At 39.5% G+C, this 17,577-nt stretch overlaps 1 protein-coding gene across 2 annotated transcripts in view; it reads right to left on the bottom strand.

Annotated features, from left to right (window-relative positions):
• MEGF10 (multiple EGF like domains 10) overlaps nucleotides 1–17,577 on the bottom strand; it is a 110,036-nt gene that overhangs the window by 82,174 nt on the left and 10,285 nt on the right. For both annotated transcript variants that reach the window (XM_040580704.1, XM_040580705.1), the window contains exon 2: nucleotides 2,100–2,231. In XM_040580704.1, coding sequence (XP_040436638.1) covers nucleotides 2,100–2,215 — 116 coding nt within the window. In that variant the 5' untranslated portion in view covers nucleotides 2,216–2,231. The remainder of the gene's footprint in view (nucleotides 1–2,099; nucleotides 2,232–17,577) is intronic.

Here is a 17,577-nt window from a genome sequence, read left to right as displayed (position 1 = left end):
AAATGATAAAATATTAGTTCATACCTTATTTTGTTTACCAGCTAATTTTTAACAGAAAAACTTTTCTTTTTCCAGAAATGCTACACAGAAGTCCTACCGTTATTTTCTGCCAAATTATGAGCACAGTGTCCTAGAAATAAATTCACATTCTGAAGTCCGGGGCCTGCAGAAATGTCAGTGGGGCAAGAGGAACAGAGCCCTGATGCAAAAGGAAAAATATTGAATCCTAGAAAACTCTTCTGCAAGCTGTTTGTGCTTGCAGTCAGTCAGTCCTTGATTGCACAAGGGGCTAGAAAACAGAGATGCATGGCGCATTCCTGCAGTGGACTAATTCCCAGGACCAGCCAAAACACTTACTAACTGTGTAGCCGGCTCAGTTTTCATTCACTTTCACTCACGCCCTTTTCAACCTCTTAGCACCTATTGCAGCGTAACAGCTACAATCTCCCCTTCTACTGTCATCACCTATACTGAGGGAACACACATCCAGACCCACTTACTCTGACCAGAACGTACTCTCTGCTTTTCCTACATCCATGTGAAGGCAAACAACCCTAATCCATCCAGCTGTCCGACCTGGTCCAACAAAACATCAGTGGGGTGCCAAGGCTTGCCCAAGGCTCTGCGCTCTTTGTTCAAGGCAGGGCACACTCTAACCCTTCTTGCTGCGATTGCGGTCCATTTGTAAAGACCATTTTACTACCAGCTGGGGTAGATTATTTAAAGTATATAGCACTTCCAGTGACAACAGCAGTGAAGAGCTTGTAACTGGGGTTTTACTTTTTCATACCTGCATACCTTTGTCACCTACTCTGAGCAGAAGTGTGAATGTTTCGGTGAGTTTACTTGGGAGTTCCTCCCCATTTCTGAAACTCATCAGAAGGAAAAAAGTTCATGCAACAAAATGGGTACGCTTGCTAGATATATTTTTTCTTTCTGTAGATCTTGACTAGCTTGTTTTAAAATATATTATGTAATGTAAATAGTTATAGTGGGGGGGGTGGTGTCCCATTTTGCTTTTGCTACATTGTAGCTTCCCTCAAAACCACTTTTATCTATAAGAACAGTAAATAAATCATACAAAAATATAGAGCAATTTCCTGTAACATTGTGTCTGAAGACTGTAAACAGCTATTTGGTATGGTAACTACTTCATATACACATTGTTGTATCAGCCAAATTGTAGACAATGGTAGGTGCAGAGACTCCAAATGCTTCACATGAAGCTCAGATAACTTACTGTGGAAAGTTCTTAAGTGATTTTTTCAGAGGGAGGGAGGGAGAGAGAGAGAAAAACTTCACAAAAAAGTAAACAAAAACTTTCTTTGTAAAGACTGAGCCATAGAACCACAAATAAATGTATAGTGTCTTAGCAGCACTCCCAGAGATTAAAGATAAAACAGAGTTTACCTTAAATGTAGGAAATACTGATGTCCTCAAGTGAACAGTTAAGCCTGTCTTAAGGACTAGCTGATCAATTACTGGCGTAATAATAACAATGAGACCATAAGGCTTTGTTTCACTATTGTACCCTTCACACAAGAAAAGAAGCACTGCTAACCCTTGTGGCTCAAAGTCTCCTACTCACTGTGGCATTCTCCTTGCAATTAACATGAAATTGGGTGAACAAACAGACTGACTAAATTGATAAATTTCTGTATGTTATAAATTTCTGAACCTCATCAAGGAATTAAACAAATCTTAATTCAGATTCTGTGAATGTTGAATAGGAAAGAATCAGCATAATCAAATTTGGCCAAACTCCAATCTGGTTAATTATATTTTGCATATGTAAAAGATTTTCATTTAAATTGAAGAAAGCTATTTTTATTCACTTCTTGTACCCAGATGGTTGTGTAACATTACTGGTGCCACTGTAGAGGTTTTTGCATTCTAAACTCTACAGCAAAACTGCATTTCAGTCCAGTATGAAAGAGTCTTTTATATATCCATGAACTTACCTTGCCCATGCAGTAATGCACTTTTTTTTCCTCGTTCATAACTAAAAGCTTTAAATAATTTAAAATGTGCCAAGTGAAATAAAACAAACTTATTACAATCAGAATTTGTGTCATGAGTTTTCCAGAAGAACTTAGTACCTTTCCCAGTGGCTACACACATTGGGATCTTCCAGATTCAAAGATAAAGCTGTCCCCATCCAATGGTACAGGAGTATGACAGGGAAGCCAAAAAAGGAGTTCAAATGAAGAACCATCTTTCCAAAAAAGTGTCTGTAAGAGAAAATATTTATAATATGTCAACAACAGTATACAAATTATAAACAAGCTAAAAGTATTGACCCATATATAATCTACATATATGATACAAAGCAACAGTTACTTCAAGAAACACACATTGCTTGCCTAGCAGCAGCTGTACCCTGCCCATGTTGGAAGACAAACCCAAATCTAGTAGTTTCACATGAGTGGCAGGGCAGTCAGCTGATAAATAAACTACATTTTAGATGCCCCACTGTGCCATCAAAGTGCAGACAGCCAGGCTCAAACTCCACACCAAAACACAGACCCTCAACTTAAAATAAGGGCTGTCCTTTGCTCGTGACCACAGGTTCAGCTGATGGCACACCATCAGAAATCCTACACATCACTTACTCACAGGAAGGGTTTCTGCTACTCCATTCATTGCCAGCAGCACTCCCAATCCCTGCAGCTTACACCAACTTCTTAAAAAAAAAACAGATGCCGCTTCTTAAGCAGCATCTTTTGTAAAAAACTCTTCCCCAAAATTACACAGACTTCACTACTTAGCCTCCCTAAGGATGCCTGAGCACACAGGACCCAGGCTAGCAAAGTGGGTGATGCTCAGGGTCGGTTTGGGAAAGGCTGCACGCTAACACATGGGCACTACCTCAAGCTGGGTATCTCCATAAACTACCTTCTACCAGCACCCAGGCAGCAGCACCACGTGGACAGATGCAAGTTAAAGGAAAAAAAAAAGTAAAATATGTTCTCCAAGACTCAGAGGGTGGGGGTTTTTAAATTTAAATATATAAATGAAATTATATATGTCCGTGAATACTCCTTATCAATTCTTCAAGATGCTAAACAATGCTACTGGAAGGTGCAATGCAAGCTCAGGACTTGCAAAAAATTGTGTGGTGTCTTTACTCTACACAACTTTTAATTCTCAGGCAAACAGTTAATCAGGGGGAGGGTTTAAATGACTGCTTTACACTGATAACAGACAGCCTCACATGTTATCATGCATTGTTACTGATCTTTAAAGTTGAATTCCCAATATATATATTCCCAAAAATACCTCCTGCTCTGCCAGTCATACAATTTCCAAATAGAATAAAAATTCTGCTTATAAAAAAAGTTATTCTAATAACATAAAAATCTAAAAGATAATCCTAACACTTTGACTAGGTCAGTCTTTGTTTTCAAGCAAATGATTGTAATTTGCATAACAAAACACTTTTAATCCAACCTGCTATTAATCAAAAAATACCAGAATGAATGCTGGTAACCAGTACTTTGTAATGACTTCAGATACTGTATCTCCATTTTAGTGAACATTTGACGTTACATCGTTATTTTCACACTAACTTTAACACTATGTGGCTAGAGAGATTAAAAAAATAATAATCATTGAGTCCAATCTGTAGTGTAATAAGAAAAGTTTCTAATGAATGTATTTGTTTTGAAATAATACAAATACTTTAACAATGTAAATTAATCAGAAATAGGGGGTTTTTTTACTTTAAATATTACTGAACAGAATAAAGCAAACCACACCAGTAAGTTTAAGAGAAACAAGTCCACTGAGCCATGAAAAAAGAAATTATTGCATAGTCTTACTTTACAATACCTTCTTAAGAAGTCAATAAAAAAGCTCACAAAAACCCAAACTATTATATTTAAGATATCTGAGGATACAGAGATGATCCCATTTTGCTAAATCCCTCTGGAAAAATCAGAGCTGCTGAAAGACAGTTCATGGTCTGTAACTGTTTCTCTGCAATCACACTGCATAACAGAGCAGTCAATGTGCAGTTGTATAAAACGCAGTAAAAGCAGCTGTATATTCAGCTAATAATTTCAACAAAGTGGTGATTTCCCTCAGTGAAAATAGTCACTTTGATTATGCAGACTGTAAACTATATTTCCTTTTTTTTCTTTTATTCTCAACTTCAGTAACTTTCCTCTTGGATACATTTAACAAAATTTAAAATTAAAAAAAATAATTTGCATGAACCCCCTAGAGTAAAACTTGATTGCATTCCAGATCTTTTGCTTAATTATTAAGGAAAATCAAAACAGAAAATCAGTACAACTGATTAGCATTGCTAAAGTGTTTATATTAGCTATAAAAATGTATATGACTCACTTAACTCTTGCTGTCTACAGTACACACTGAGATACCCTGTTCAGAGACTGACTTTTCATATTATATATTGCTTAAATTATCTCACCGAATAATACATCAGTATCTTCACCATCTACATGTACATAGTACCTGGGGTTTACATACTGAAAATGCTCATGTTGGAGAATGCCTTCTCTGCGAAAATTAGTTAGTAGATGTATGAAAGAGCAACTCATGCTGAAACAGAAAGCTCCTCCGGTCTCCTGCAGCATATTGTATAATTTATGTTCCTGAGCCATAAATGGGAATTTTGCTGCCAGGCATTGAGCATTCTACTGTGAGTAGCCCTGTTGACCCCCTTAAAAAAGAACTTCAGACAGGCAAATGGTTGTTCCCAAAATGCTCTCCAGCAACACGTTTGCTTATATGGGGAGGGGGAAGATGTTTCTGAAACTTCATACAGGCATTAGCAATACATGTTTTCCAGTCATTTTGAGGGTTAACCAGCATGTACAACTCTCTTGATGCTGACGAATTCTCTGACTTCACAACCCAACACACCACATGACAAATTTAACCTAGCCCATGGCATTTTACTGCCAGGTCTTTCTTCCACTAAAGTGCATGACAGAACATGTACATCTCAACAGAACACTAAAATCTTATGGCTCCTTAGCATTTGTTATGCTATTTGAGGCAAAACCTTTTTTTAAAAAGTTTTAAAGATGACAAGGCTGCATCTTTACCCTCAATTGGCAGGACCTTCAAGGCAGGTCCTGTGCAATACGAGGTCTGTTTACCTCAGAGACTTCTCTCTTCCCCTGGACTTTAATACAGCCCCATAGTTTAAAAAGGTTAACAGGAAAGCAATGAAGCTCCATGAAGCAACCACAGACTACTCTCTTAAATTTCTGTAATCTAATTAAGGAAATTTAACTCATTATACATGTATTATATCAAAGGAAGATATTAACGATCATCAATAATAGTAACATTTAAAAATTAATCTGATCATCCCAAGGCATATTATAATTACTAACAAGCTCATTTTCAAATGGTGTAACAGGTGCACAGGTATCCCAAAAATATACTCCCATAATTTACAGGTACTCCGCTAACATACATTTTAATGTGAGCAGCTACACAAACTAAATTCATCTCGCTAGTACGTACATGAAAAAAACCTGCACATGCACCATATAAACACAGGCAGTTAACCATTACTATCCATCATCTGAGATTTGTAGGCACTTTTTCTGCCACTAACATGCTGATAGTTTTGCACACATTTTGCCTTGGTTTGGGTTTTTCTTCCTATAGAGTTCAGCATCCAAACCAGAGAAAGAATAGATAAAAAAAAAAAAAAAAAAAAAAAAAAAAAAGGCAAACAAATGCTTCTCCTCTATGTAGAAAACTGAGACATGCTTACAAATTAATCTCTCAACTCCCCCAGAGCAGAGCCACAAGCAAAACTCAGGGCACACAGCTCTCCCTCAGATTTGTTGCAACAAAAGGTAAATAAATACAAGTGGAACTGGGAAAGCAGGGGAAGGTAAAACAATGCAAAACATAAAAGAAGTGAAGGTTACAAAGTCAAGGTTGTGAACAAGTATTTTTTTGGTCAGCAAAATTAAGTGCTGCTGATGAATTAAGCAGGATTAGAACTGCATGAGCAACAGAGAATAATATGATACAGTTGCTAACACGACACAATGGACCCAAGACCAAGGGAAATGCTGATGTAGCTTTCTCATTACCGTTGCAAAAGCATTTTTACCAATGCAACATAAAAAATGCAGCAGGAGCATGCTATTTAGTTAGAAGACAAACTTCAGAATAGTAAGAGACTTTCATACTCTGTTGGGGTATCTCTAAGGTTTTACAACACTTGTGTCTGCCTTTCTGCAGTGATACAGCACAGGTATGTTGAACTGTTCTCTGGGCTGTAAATCCCATAGGCTGTTCTTAATTACAAAGCATTAACCTGCATATATACTGAATCCTATTTTAAAAAATCTTCATTCTGTCCATCACAGTTAATCTTTCAGACTGAACTAAACCACACAGTCATTACTGCAGGGTCCCTTGCTGGTGCCTCTGCCTCCACACTCTCCAGAGCATGACAAAGCCAGCACCCTGTAATAGACTTAGCGCCTGCTACCCACAACTGGAAATCACAGCTCCAGAAAAGATAAAGACTTTTTCTAAAGATTTTCTGATGAAGAAATGTTTGGCCCTTCTCTTCCTCGCAGTGTTTTTCATAACATTATACTCTCCTCACTCCTGAGGTTCAGCTCCAGCTGCTCTATCAAGGGCATAATTTGTTTATAAAATCATCTCTTGCACTACCAATGTCAGGCAAAGCAAAATTTGAACCTGACCTAATCTTGTCAATGATGATTAGTCCTGTGTTAACATCTCTGAGAAAAAAACTGATTGCTTTTATTGATTACATTAGAGAATTAATGGGTGAAGAGCAGAAGGCTTTTTTCCTTTGGAAATCAGTATATCAGTTTGATGCTGCATCACATGAAACCTCACTCATAAACAAGTATGAATTAATCTGAACAGAGGCATTATCACACAGGCCCTAGACTGGCTGAAGAAGTATAATCACAGCAAATGTAAATAAAGTAACTGGTCTTTTCTCAAATCCTTAAAATATTTCACTCCAAAGGCATGACCAGTTAGGGGAGTTCAGAACAACCGACACACAGACAATCTGGCAAGGCTGAGACTGACAGAAAATGCGTGGGATCTGGACAGCCAATACAACAGTTTGCTAAATGACAACCCGATAGTGCCCTAAATTGAACGACCCTTTCACACCCCTCATGATCAGAGATTACAAGGGCCCTTGTTCATGCAGCTTAATCAAATCTGACCCTCTTAGATTCTGCTTCTTTACTTTTAAACCTCACTGCTCATCCAAACCTGTGCTAACCAACAGGTATGGCCTTAGCCATGCACTCATTGACAACGTGACCCTGCTGGATGAATTTGCTAAATATATGACCAGACATAAAATTTACTAACCCAATCACTGAGCCCTCCCTCAAAACCCTGTGTTACCCTAGCACATAAAAAGAAGAGCCCCTCCAGTTTTCCTCTTCACATGTTTGCTCTTCTGCAACCTTTTTCACTCCTGAAGTCCTTTTGGGGGTGGCAGCCACTTATGCCCATTAAGACAAGTTCAGACCTACAAGCCAACACAGCCGCACCCCACGCTTCCCTCCTCACATGCTAGCGGGTCTTGGATGGAGAATCCCACGGAGTCACTCAAACACCAGTTACATCACAGACTCAAATTTGTGTTGGTATCTAAGATTCAGTGAAACAAACTGACACTTTTCAAGACTCCAAAGGTGTTTAAGATGGACTAAGCACACAAAATGGAAAAACAACTAATTTAGACAGGTACCAGAAGAATAACCAAGTCAGAGGCTGACTGTGCTGCAACAAGTCTCCTTTATGGATACAGATATACTGATACTTTTTTCAAGTGTCATGTTATTAAGAAAACTAAATCACTAACAAATTGTCATTTTTCTTCAGTTAATAGATTATTTTAATTTTTCTCTCTCTCTTTAATTACCAGAGGTTTCTAGGAAAATGAGGTTTATGTAATCACAATGTCTGTGTATGTGTTCTGGCCTCATGCTCAGTAACTTCTAAATGCATTGGTCATTTAAACTGGAGTTTGCAGAAGTGAAGAAGTCTTGAATTTTCAAATTCCAGAAAATCCACTGATACCTCACAAGTCTGGAGACCAGGCATTATTTACCCATAAGTCATGGAAATATCTGTTTTGAAAGCTATAGCATCACAATTCTTGAAGTAACATTATCACTTCACAGGCTGCACATCTGTACCATTCCTTCTAAACATAAGAGTAATAACACATGGTCTGATCTTAAGTTACAGAGAGCACCTGTTGAACGATTTTGGAGTACGTACCTCCTAATTAAATACAAGAACTTTCAGGTGGAAGCCTGGAGAGTTTGGGAGCTGTCACACTACACATTGCTTTTTAAGTGTCAAACAATCTCTTCGACTGCAATTACAAGGACAATTCCATTTCCGGAATGAAATAAGGTAATGATGAACACTGGAGGAAAAAGAAATCTTTAACTCTCAGTGAACATCTGGCTTACACTAGCAATGTCACCCTGTGCCACAGAGTGGACCCAGATGGCTGGCCCCTCCATAGCACTCATGCCCCAGCATCATGCTGCAGTACAGACCCAAAAGCACAGGGCTGTTCCATCACCTGCATAAACCGGGTCCTTGAGGACTCCATATTTCCCTGCAAGTCACTCAGCAGTATCTTTGACAAGACTTGTTCTTACTGTAAAAGATCAGATGGGAGTTTCCCTAGGATCTTCTGGCCTTTTGAAAAGCAAGACTCTTCTTGGTGCACCAATTTCACTTACTACCATGTGAAACTCTCGCTGTATAGTGAGTGAGAGTTTCCGTAGCTGCAAGTTGGCAGCCATGACATACCCATTTATCAGTCCTCTTCTCCCTCAAATCAGTATTAAAAGGAGAGTGAAAGAAAGTTCAGTGGAAGTCAAATTTGCACAAGGCAAGGAGGCACAGTAAAGACAAATGCCAGCATGCCAGATCCTTTGCAGATGGACTCATTATTATTCCTCAGGGGCAGGCTGCCAAACATCACAGGCATGGGGTCACTTCACTGTAGATGTCATTGTCCACTAAATCAGAGTACTGTTCACATTAAAAGATTTTTTTTTTCAGGCAGATAACAAGTATAGGTCTTGAACATGCAAACTGTTATCATTAAGGTTACCTACAGCACATGGTACTATACATTTAAAGATTATTCACATGGGAAGTCGACAGGATGAACTGTCAACAAAAATCTTTTGCCTAAATGTGCTGTCCAGTCATTTTCCACTCAAATGAAAAGTTACCAAATAAAGACAGTCAAAGCTGTCCAGAATCCAAACCAAAGCATCTGAAAAGCACACTTTCAGAACATGAAACAGCAGCTAGAACATAAACACTGATATACTTCTTTTACACAAGATGTTTAAGTGAACCATACAAAACTACGTCAGGTAAGTATACTGACTATATATTTCTGTCCAGGGTATTAGTGGGCAATAATTTATTGCTTTAACTTCAGGCTCTTATACCAAAAAAATGGGAAAATTCCTCAAGATGCTTAATGCTCCTTTGCCCCAAGCCAAATAACGAAACCAGAGAAAGCAATGGACAGAGAAGCTCTATCTGAGATGAGGAAGGACAAACAAAAGGAAATTGTTTCTAGAAAGAATTTATAATAAACTGATTTTTGTAGGCACAGACAACTGAAAATCTTCACAGGATGTGTCTGTACTGTTGATGGTAGTAGCATTGCCTGAGAGGTGTATTTTTGGGTAATGGCAACGTGCAGCTTGTCACCAGGGGACGACTTGAGATCAAGACTAGTTCCCCTGTCCACACATAGGGAAGGGCACCCAGGAGTTTGGTTTTAGAAAGGCCACCCTCAATCACCATCTCTTTCCGTTAAGCATGTGTAGATCTTCGGAGGTCGCCATTTCCCAGCTGACTGCCCATTTGCAGGCAAGCTATTGCAGCTGTTCGTTGGCTGCACCCTCCAGCCAGACCTTCAAGGTCTTCCTCCTCCCCTTCCAGCCCCTCTCCACAGCTGCAGACTGCCCCAGAGCTGGCCAGCTGCTCTCAGGGAAGCCATAGGCCACATTTTGTAAGAAAACAGTAGTGGGATGCAGAGACATGTGGGAGACAGGGGCTGCCTAGTGATGTCACCTGGCTGGGATGAGGCTGTTGACAAGGAGACCAGCAGCTTTCAGTCTGTACAAAGATGGTAACTATCAGCCCTGGGCATCTTTCCCAGGGTGGCTGTTGACAGTTAACAATGAAAGCAAATAACACATATTTTAAGACAGGCTACAGGGCTCGATACAAAAATCTTACCCACACAGACTTCTTCCCTGCCCTTTCCCTATTTTTATTCAAGTAATGTAACTTGTTAGTGGACCATCAGTCCATATATTAATCACAGGGCTGTTTTAATACTACAGGTGAAGGCTAGAAGGCTAAAAGTAAAAATGGCTGGATGTATGTGTTTAAGGAAAGTTCTTCCTCAAGTTAGATGTTAGCGGCGTGTAACAAAGCTCTGTTTAATACAGAATAACATGATAAATCTGTATTGAATTTTTAGCACAGCCCTTTAAACAGACAGCATCACCCAACATCTGATACTTCATTTTCTTCTAATTGGAATCTCAAGAAAGGATATTGTATTCATGGATACAACTGTGAAAACTTTGTGGTTGCTGACCAGATGCCTGGGACAATCCTGTGGTTGCCTAAATACAAATGCGCTGGTTCCACTTCTGCGGCAATTCTCATTCATGGTTTTACCCTCTTGACTGTAGTTTTTGTGACCCCTTTTCTCCTACTATCTCAAGTACCAGCCTTCCAGACACTGTGTCACTTCCAGTTTATTGCCAGTGTATAAGGAAGTACAATCACAGGACTCAGGCAATTCCTTTAGCTTCCTGACCAATTTAGGATCCATTTCAAGTGTGCACGCCTTTCTTTAAAAGTCTTCTGCTTTCTTGCTTTAGGCCTCTTCAAAGACAACCTCTGTTTCCTTCCTTCCCCCATTGCATACACACTCTCTTTTTGCACATACATTTCCATCATACATTAGATTCTTCTCTTTCCCAGACACAGCCTCTGTTACCACAGGCAAAATTCTTCAGTCTGCAGCTCCCGACACTTGTCACAGCCTTTTGCTGGACCTTTAAGCTACAAAAATCAGACATACAAATACCCAGATTTGTTTATACCTTCTAGTTGCTAACAAGCTGTTATAATTTGTGCACAAATTTGTTGGTAACACTGCTTCAGTACATTTATCTTTGTAAATCATCCAAGGAAATGCCATTTTGTATATAATGCTTTAGAGAAAATAGTTGTCCTTTCAGTCAGCTCCTGTTTTGATGATTTAGACTGAGCATTTCACTCCTGTAAATCCTTATAACAGAACTTTGTTAGATTTCAATTTTAAAATTACCTCCTTTTTTTTTAAAAAAAAAAAGTTAATTAACTCTGATGCCATCTCATTTTAAAAGCTTCTGAACATTTCAGTGCATTACTCAACAGCTTTTCCACCTCCAGCAATCTAGTTCAAAGTATCTATGATTCATTGCACGAGCCTCCCACATCCCCACAAAGTAAATCCAAAACACTCTGGTAGAAGGATGGGGAACCCAGAAGTGTTTCCTTTGACATTTCATTCATTTACTACTTCCATCTTTTATTTTGGTGTTTGCAAAGGTTAGAATGGATGTAGTACTCCTGCATTCTTTCCTCAATGGGGAAAATGGAAGATCACAATGCAAAACCAAAAGAGACTGGTTAATTCCAGATTTTTAACAAAACAACAATTAAAGGGACAAATCCTATTCCCATTAAAGTCAATGAGAATTCTGCCTTGAACAGCTTGCAGTGAGACTACAATATAACCTGATGGAGGCCATCCTACAGGGTGAGCAACATCAAAGACTCTGGTTTTCACAGTAAAATGACTCAACGACATTGGAAGACCCTTTCAGTGCATCTTTTGAAGATGCTGCTAGCTGGAATAAATGGAAGGAGCTCTATAAACCATGTGCAACACCAGACCCGTTTTCCCACCTACTCGCTTAAATTCTCACCCATGTCCCTGCCTCTGTCTACCACAGTTAATTTACTGCTGCTGAAGGCCCTAACAAGATGCCAGCAAGTGATCATACTGTGTCCATTTATACTAATGGCAGCTGTGTATCATTGCTACTGCCCCAGCAGAAATGGGACAAGACTTAAGTTTTACTCTACCTGTACACTTTTCACAATGCTTGCACACATAAGTAGTTATAGAAACAATACTTACATCTGTGAGCGTTCTCCCTGACCTTTACTTACTAGCTTGTTTGATTTGCACTGCTCCCTGGCATTACAGGGTGACAATTTGATCTCATTATCCCATCTGTGGCCTGTAATATGTACAGATGTAATACGAACAACAGGTTAAGAAGCAGCTGAATATTTACAACACATAAACTCAATCTTACATTCTTTTTTAAAAACATTACAAACTTAAAACCATGTTTGCAGTTGTATAGTTTTAGTGCTTAGTCTCTCTGTCAGCAAAGGAAAAAAAATATATTCCTAGGGAGAAATTCAGCTTGCCAGGTGCCAATGGTGTCTGCAGGTCTTCCCTCTTTCATGTGTGTGCATGCGCCCGCACACACCTGCACACTAGTGCACATATATGCATGCAGGTAAAGGTACACAGACACAGAGAAAGTGAGTATACTCCCAATAAATGCTTGAAGCTCTAGGACTAAAGCTGTGCTTTAGCAAATAAAAAAAAAAAGAAATACAACTGCTACCAACACTCATGATGGGCAGTAAGAAAGCATGTTTTTTCCACCAATGACAAAGTAAACAACTCTGTATTTTATGCACAAAAACACTCTGATACTAAAACAGTAATTTCATATCAAAGTTTCCAGTTCTGATTTATGTCAGTTTCAGTCTTCCCTTACATAATTTTGAAGACATCTCAAATAATTACATTCTTAAATTAATTTATTTTAATGATGAATCAGACTGTCCTTTAAAAAGAATGCCTGGTGCATCATTAAAACAAACTAATGAAGGCAAATGCCTTTGAAACCCTAACAATCAAAAGACTTTTCTGGTTGCAATTAATATTTTTTCAAGATAATGTCTCTTATTAAAATATGTTAATTTACTTTGGCTACAGGTTATCTGAAACCTTCCTAAATGTCTGCTGCTAATTCCAGCTGAAGGCAGTGTAATTTGAACCCGGAAGAATCAAGACCAAGTTTTTATTAACTTGAGCACAAGGCCCTAAATCCCTCAAAATGTTATCCTTCAGGACACATGTTGCCTTCTTTAAACCCATACCTCTTTGCAGTAAGGGTTGTAAAAGGACAACAGTAGCAGGAGCATATATCTGTCATTGCAAAAATGGTTTATTCATAGCACTGCCTCACAAAGCACTTCTAGTAACAAGGCACCCTATTCAGAGACCTGAGTTTTGTATGCCAAATTAAAAAAATAATAATCTCTATGATGGTGGGTTTAATGAGGTACTTTGTTACTTTTGCTAGTAAAAATTAAAAGAGAGAGACAGAATTCTTCAGTTTAATTGCCACATCTGTTATTAGGCACTTTACTGTGATTGACTGGAGTGTATGTGTCAGAGCCTGTGCCAGAAAACAGGCAAACTTTACAAGCAAACTTACAACTTATAGCTCAACTGGCATTAGCAGCATCTCTGTTACAACTTATGCTGCCACTCAGTTAAAACTAAGGAACGTTGGCCTTGGTTCACTTATTCATTAAAAATAAAAACAAGTATTGCAAATTGTGCATGGCTGGTTTTTTTAAGGGAAATTAAAAGCATTCACTATTTTCAGAAGGTGTAAATGTGCCATCTCTCATTAACGGATGAGCCACATAAGCAACCCAGAGTTTGGAAACTGTTCAGGATGAAATTTCACATTCAGCAGTACATCTGCTGCCTTCCTGTGCTAGCAAACAACCAACCAGCCAAGAGGGCAGTGAAGAACAGCGCAGCATTTGCAGAGAGGCTGGACCATCACAGTGAGGGAGCTTCTGGAAGGGCAAAAACTGAATGGACACTCCTCTGATCTGCATGGAAATCCGGGATGAAATGCAAACTCACTCATGAAACTGCTTGTTCTCTGTGAAATCCCGAACAGCCTAAGAGCCTAACACTGCCAGCGTCTGCCAGGTCACCTCGCAGGCTGCAGAGGGGACACTCCAAGCAGCTCAGCAGGGTGCTTCGTGCACAGATAGCAAACCTGATTGCAGCTCCCTGGCAGACAGTGCAAAGAAGTAGGGGAAAGCAAAGCCCATGTAAAAGGCAGAGATCAGAGGAGCCGTGATGACAGGAGGGAGCGCATCCTTCCTCCTGCCCAAGGTTACACGCTGGGTGGTACCGACAATTGATTTCTGAAGGCTGAAGACTCAGGTTCACAATCAAGACACCTGGTGAAAACTCCATGTTTGGGCTGACCAACAACTGCTATTACACCATTTTTACTACCAGCTGATCTTCTTTTGGCTCTAAAAACCAAGCTTTTAGTATCTACTAGTCCTGACATAGCAAAACAACTCTGAGCTTACACACTTTCCCTCAACTAACTGCTTCTTTCCAATTTCACACAGGCTTTCTACTAGGAGCACAGAAATGTATGTTGCTATTGTCAGCAGGGAAGATGGACAGGCCAGCTGCCATATTACTTAAAATTACTCCTTTTCATCCATTTCATCCAGTAAGGAGCAAGGGATTATTTGGCCTTCCCTACCAATATTCTGTGCTGCTCTAGAGTACAGAGACAGGCAAGAATGTGTAGGAGACCAACAAAAACTGTACTAATATCCATTGCATCCACTCCTGAAAGGCAGGAGGATGCCCCTGTGTTGAAAGCTAAAGCAAAGCTGTGTACCATGGGCTGGGGCAAGTGACAGGCGCTTCATCGGACCCAACCCATCAGCTGCCCAGTGAACTAAGCCATGAATAAATCCTTCTTCTCTCTGGAGGGCAGGTTGGGACACTCTAATTCTCTCCCTCCAGGAAAGCAAGTGACCACTTTTTGGAAAGAGTCTACTCTGATGGGTGAGATGAGCCAGGGCAGATGCTCTCTGTCACTGTTTGAAGGTCTTCGTTGTACTCTCAGGAGTCCAAGGTTGCTCCATGTTGCAAGGGGTTCCAGCAACCTTCATGTGGCTCTCTGTTTCTGCGGTTTCTTTCCTGTCATGTTTGCGAACACTCCATCTCCCTCAGACTCTTTAATTTAGCAAAAGATAAGATTCGCTTACTTAAGCACACTTATTTTTAGGTGTATGTTATGTAATAATCTCACATTAGTATTTTTATCAACAACGCACTACAAAATCTAAAACACTTTCTAACACGAGAAGGTTTTTTACTCTTAAGACTACTCTTAACACTGTATGTGGAAAATATTTAGACTCCTATCTAAATGTTTTACCTCATTTCATAAAACAAGTCAACAACAGAGCTGAAAACAGGATTTAGGTCTGCTAGTCTCCATTTTCATCATACCCTTAGGAACCATGCTGCCAGTTCAATATTTTGCCACAGTGGCAATAATCTGCACATTGTGCTTACAGTGCTAACCATAGGTGCAGTGTCTGAATTGTGAAATACAGGCTTTGGGGCCTTAAGACATTTACAAGAAATCACCACAGGCAATACAACAGAGAGAATTTTTAACAGATTTCAGTCACCTCTGAAAAGGCCAATGACTTCTTGTCTTTCTGGCTTGCTTTTTTTTTTTTGCTTTTTTTTTTTTCCCCATTGGTATTCTTGTTGTAAACTGCAATTTTGAAAAACACACACATATGCCTAAAAGAAAACATCAGTGCTCTAAAACTTTGGTATTTTCCTGGAAATAGGCAATACAACAGAAAGCAGACTAACTTTTGGAAGTGTAGTGAGGAACTCCGACAAGGGAAGAAGAGGAAGCTTAAAGCAAATCCTAGGATGCAGTCTCCAGAGATGTTTCTGAATGTCACTAGCCATTTTTTGAGTGACTGCAATTGATTTCTACTTAATTCCAAAAACTTCCTACTGCAGACCAACAGGCAGAAACCTCAGACTTTTTTTACATCTTCTCTCATTGTTAGATGAGAAAGAGCATCTGTTCCCTCCATCCCAGCACTACTTCAGCAAATCAGCCCAAGCAAAACAAAAATCTATTGTCTGAAGTTGATCCGCTGTCAAAATATAAATCAACTTGTAAAAGGGTGTGGTACACACAGTAAGGTTGACAGTCTGCAAAGACATACACAAATTCTTCTGTATTTTAGTGGCACAGACCAGAACCCCAAATCACTGCACCCTTTGAGGTTCACTTACCATGAATGCATATCCCGGATGGTGTTATTCATACATAATGCAAATTGGCATGAACTAGTGTTCAGCAAGAAAGAATGGAGCATATCCTAGAAGTGCATTAAAGTTGCAGAGGAACAATATTGTTCCAGAGATGAGATTAAGTCCCCCAGTTCTCTGAAATGGGTTATGGAGATGGAAAAATCTACCGACAGCAGTGGGGACACTTAAAGCAAGGAAGCATCTCCCTTGCTGTGTTTTTGTTTCGTTTTTCAACAACTACTCACCCAATCTTCTCATTCAATAATTAAAAATGCACTCTTTTGTAGGTTCAGAGTCTAATCAACTTCCCCAGAACTAGTGAAATTTCTGTTCAGTACTATCTTCTGTCTTAAAGCCATGAAACCCTGTGGGATACCTGCATAGCAGAATTTGCAATATGTAATGTCTTTGATCCAAAACAACCTTAAAGCATAAAGAACACTAATACTGCTAAGCATTCTCAGCAGAGCCCATTACAGAGCTGGAAATTCAGCTAAAAGAAAATGTAATAATCTATTAGAGGCCAGTTCTAGCTTTTGGGGAAGCAGCTTTGGGATATCTGGATGACACAGATGTGCGTATATTCACAGATGCTACAATTCATTACCCAGGTGATGCACAAGGGATCTGTGTTCATGCACCTCACCTCAGTTACTCTGAAAGTCCACTGGTCTCATTTCAGTTATTCCTGGATTACTCAATGCAAGTAAGAAAATCAGTCTCTCAGCCTCCCTTCTCACATGTCTTGTGTTTTAAAATAAATGAAACTAGATAAAAATATTGAAAAAAAAAAAAAAGCAGCAGCACATTCTTTGTATGTGGCTAAAATCTTAATGAAATCTACTCCTCAAATTAAAATATGCATTTCAACCTCACTGGCAGGTACCCTTCAGAAACAGCTGTTATTTACAATATCAGTTGTGGCAGGGAGGGAAGAAAAAAAAGATTAAAAGATCAAATTACTCTTCACTTCCAAACAAGCCCGGCCACAGCTGTACATCATCTTCCGAGCAACTGCTCTGCAAACACACAACAGGGCTTCTGTCTTCCCACAGGGTTTGCTCGGGTCACCCGCATGTGGCATGGATTAAAGCAGCACTAAAGCTCCATTACAGAGCAGGCGGAGGAGTTAGTTAAACGAACAAGTCTGCAGTGCCACTGGTAAACGTCCCGTGCAGCGCTCTGCCCCACGGTATCTCCGCCAGTGCCAGAAGGAGCCCACTCACAGCTCTCCCACGGTCTGTGGCTGGGGT

This window comes from Falco naumanni, chromosome Z (assembly GCF_017639655.2).
Source record: "Falco naumanni isolate bFalNau1 chromosome Z, bFalNau1.pat, whole genome shotgun sequence".
Taxonomy (NCBI): domain Eukaryota; kingdom Metazoa; phylum Chordata; class Aves; order Falconiformes; family Falconidae; genus Falco; species Falco naumanni.
This window is presented reverse-complemented; position numbering and strand designations above follow the sequence as displayed.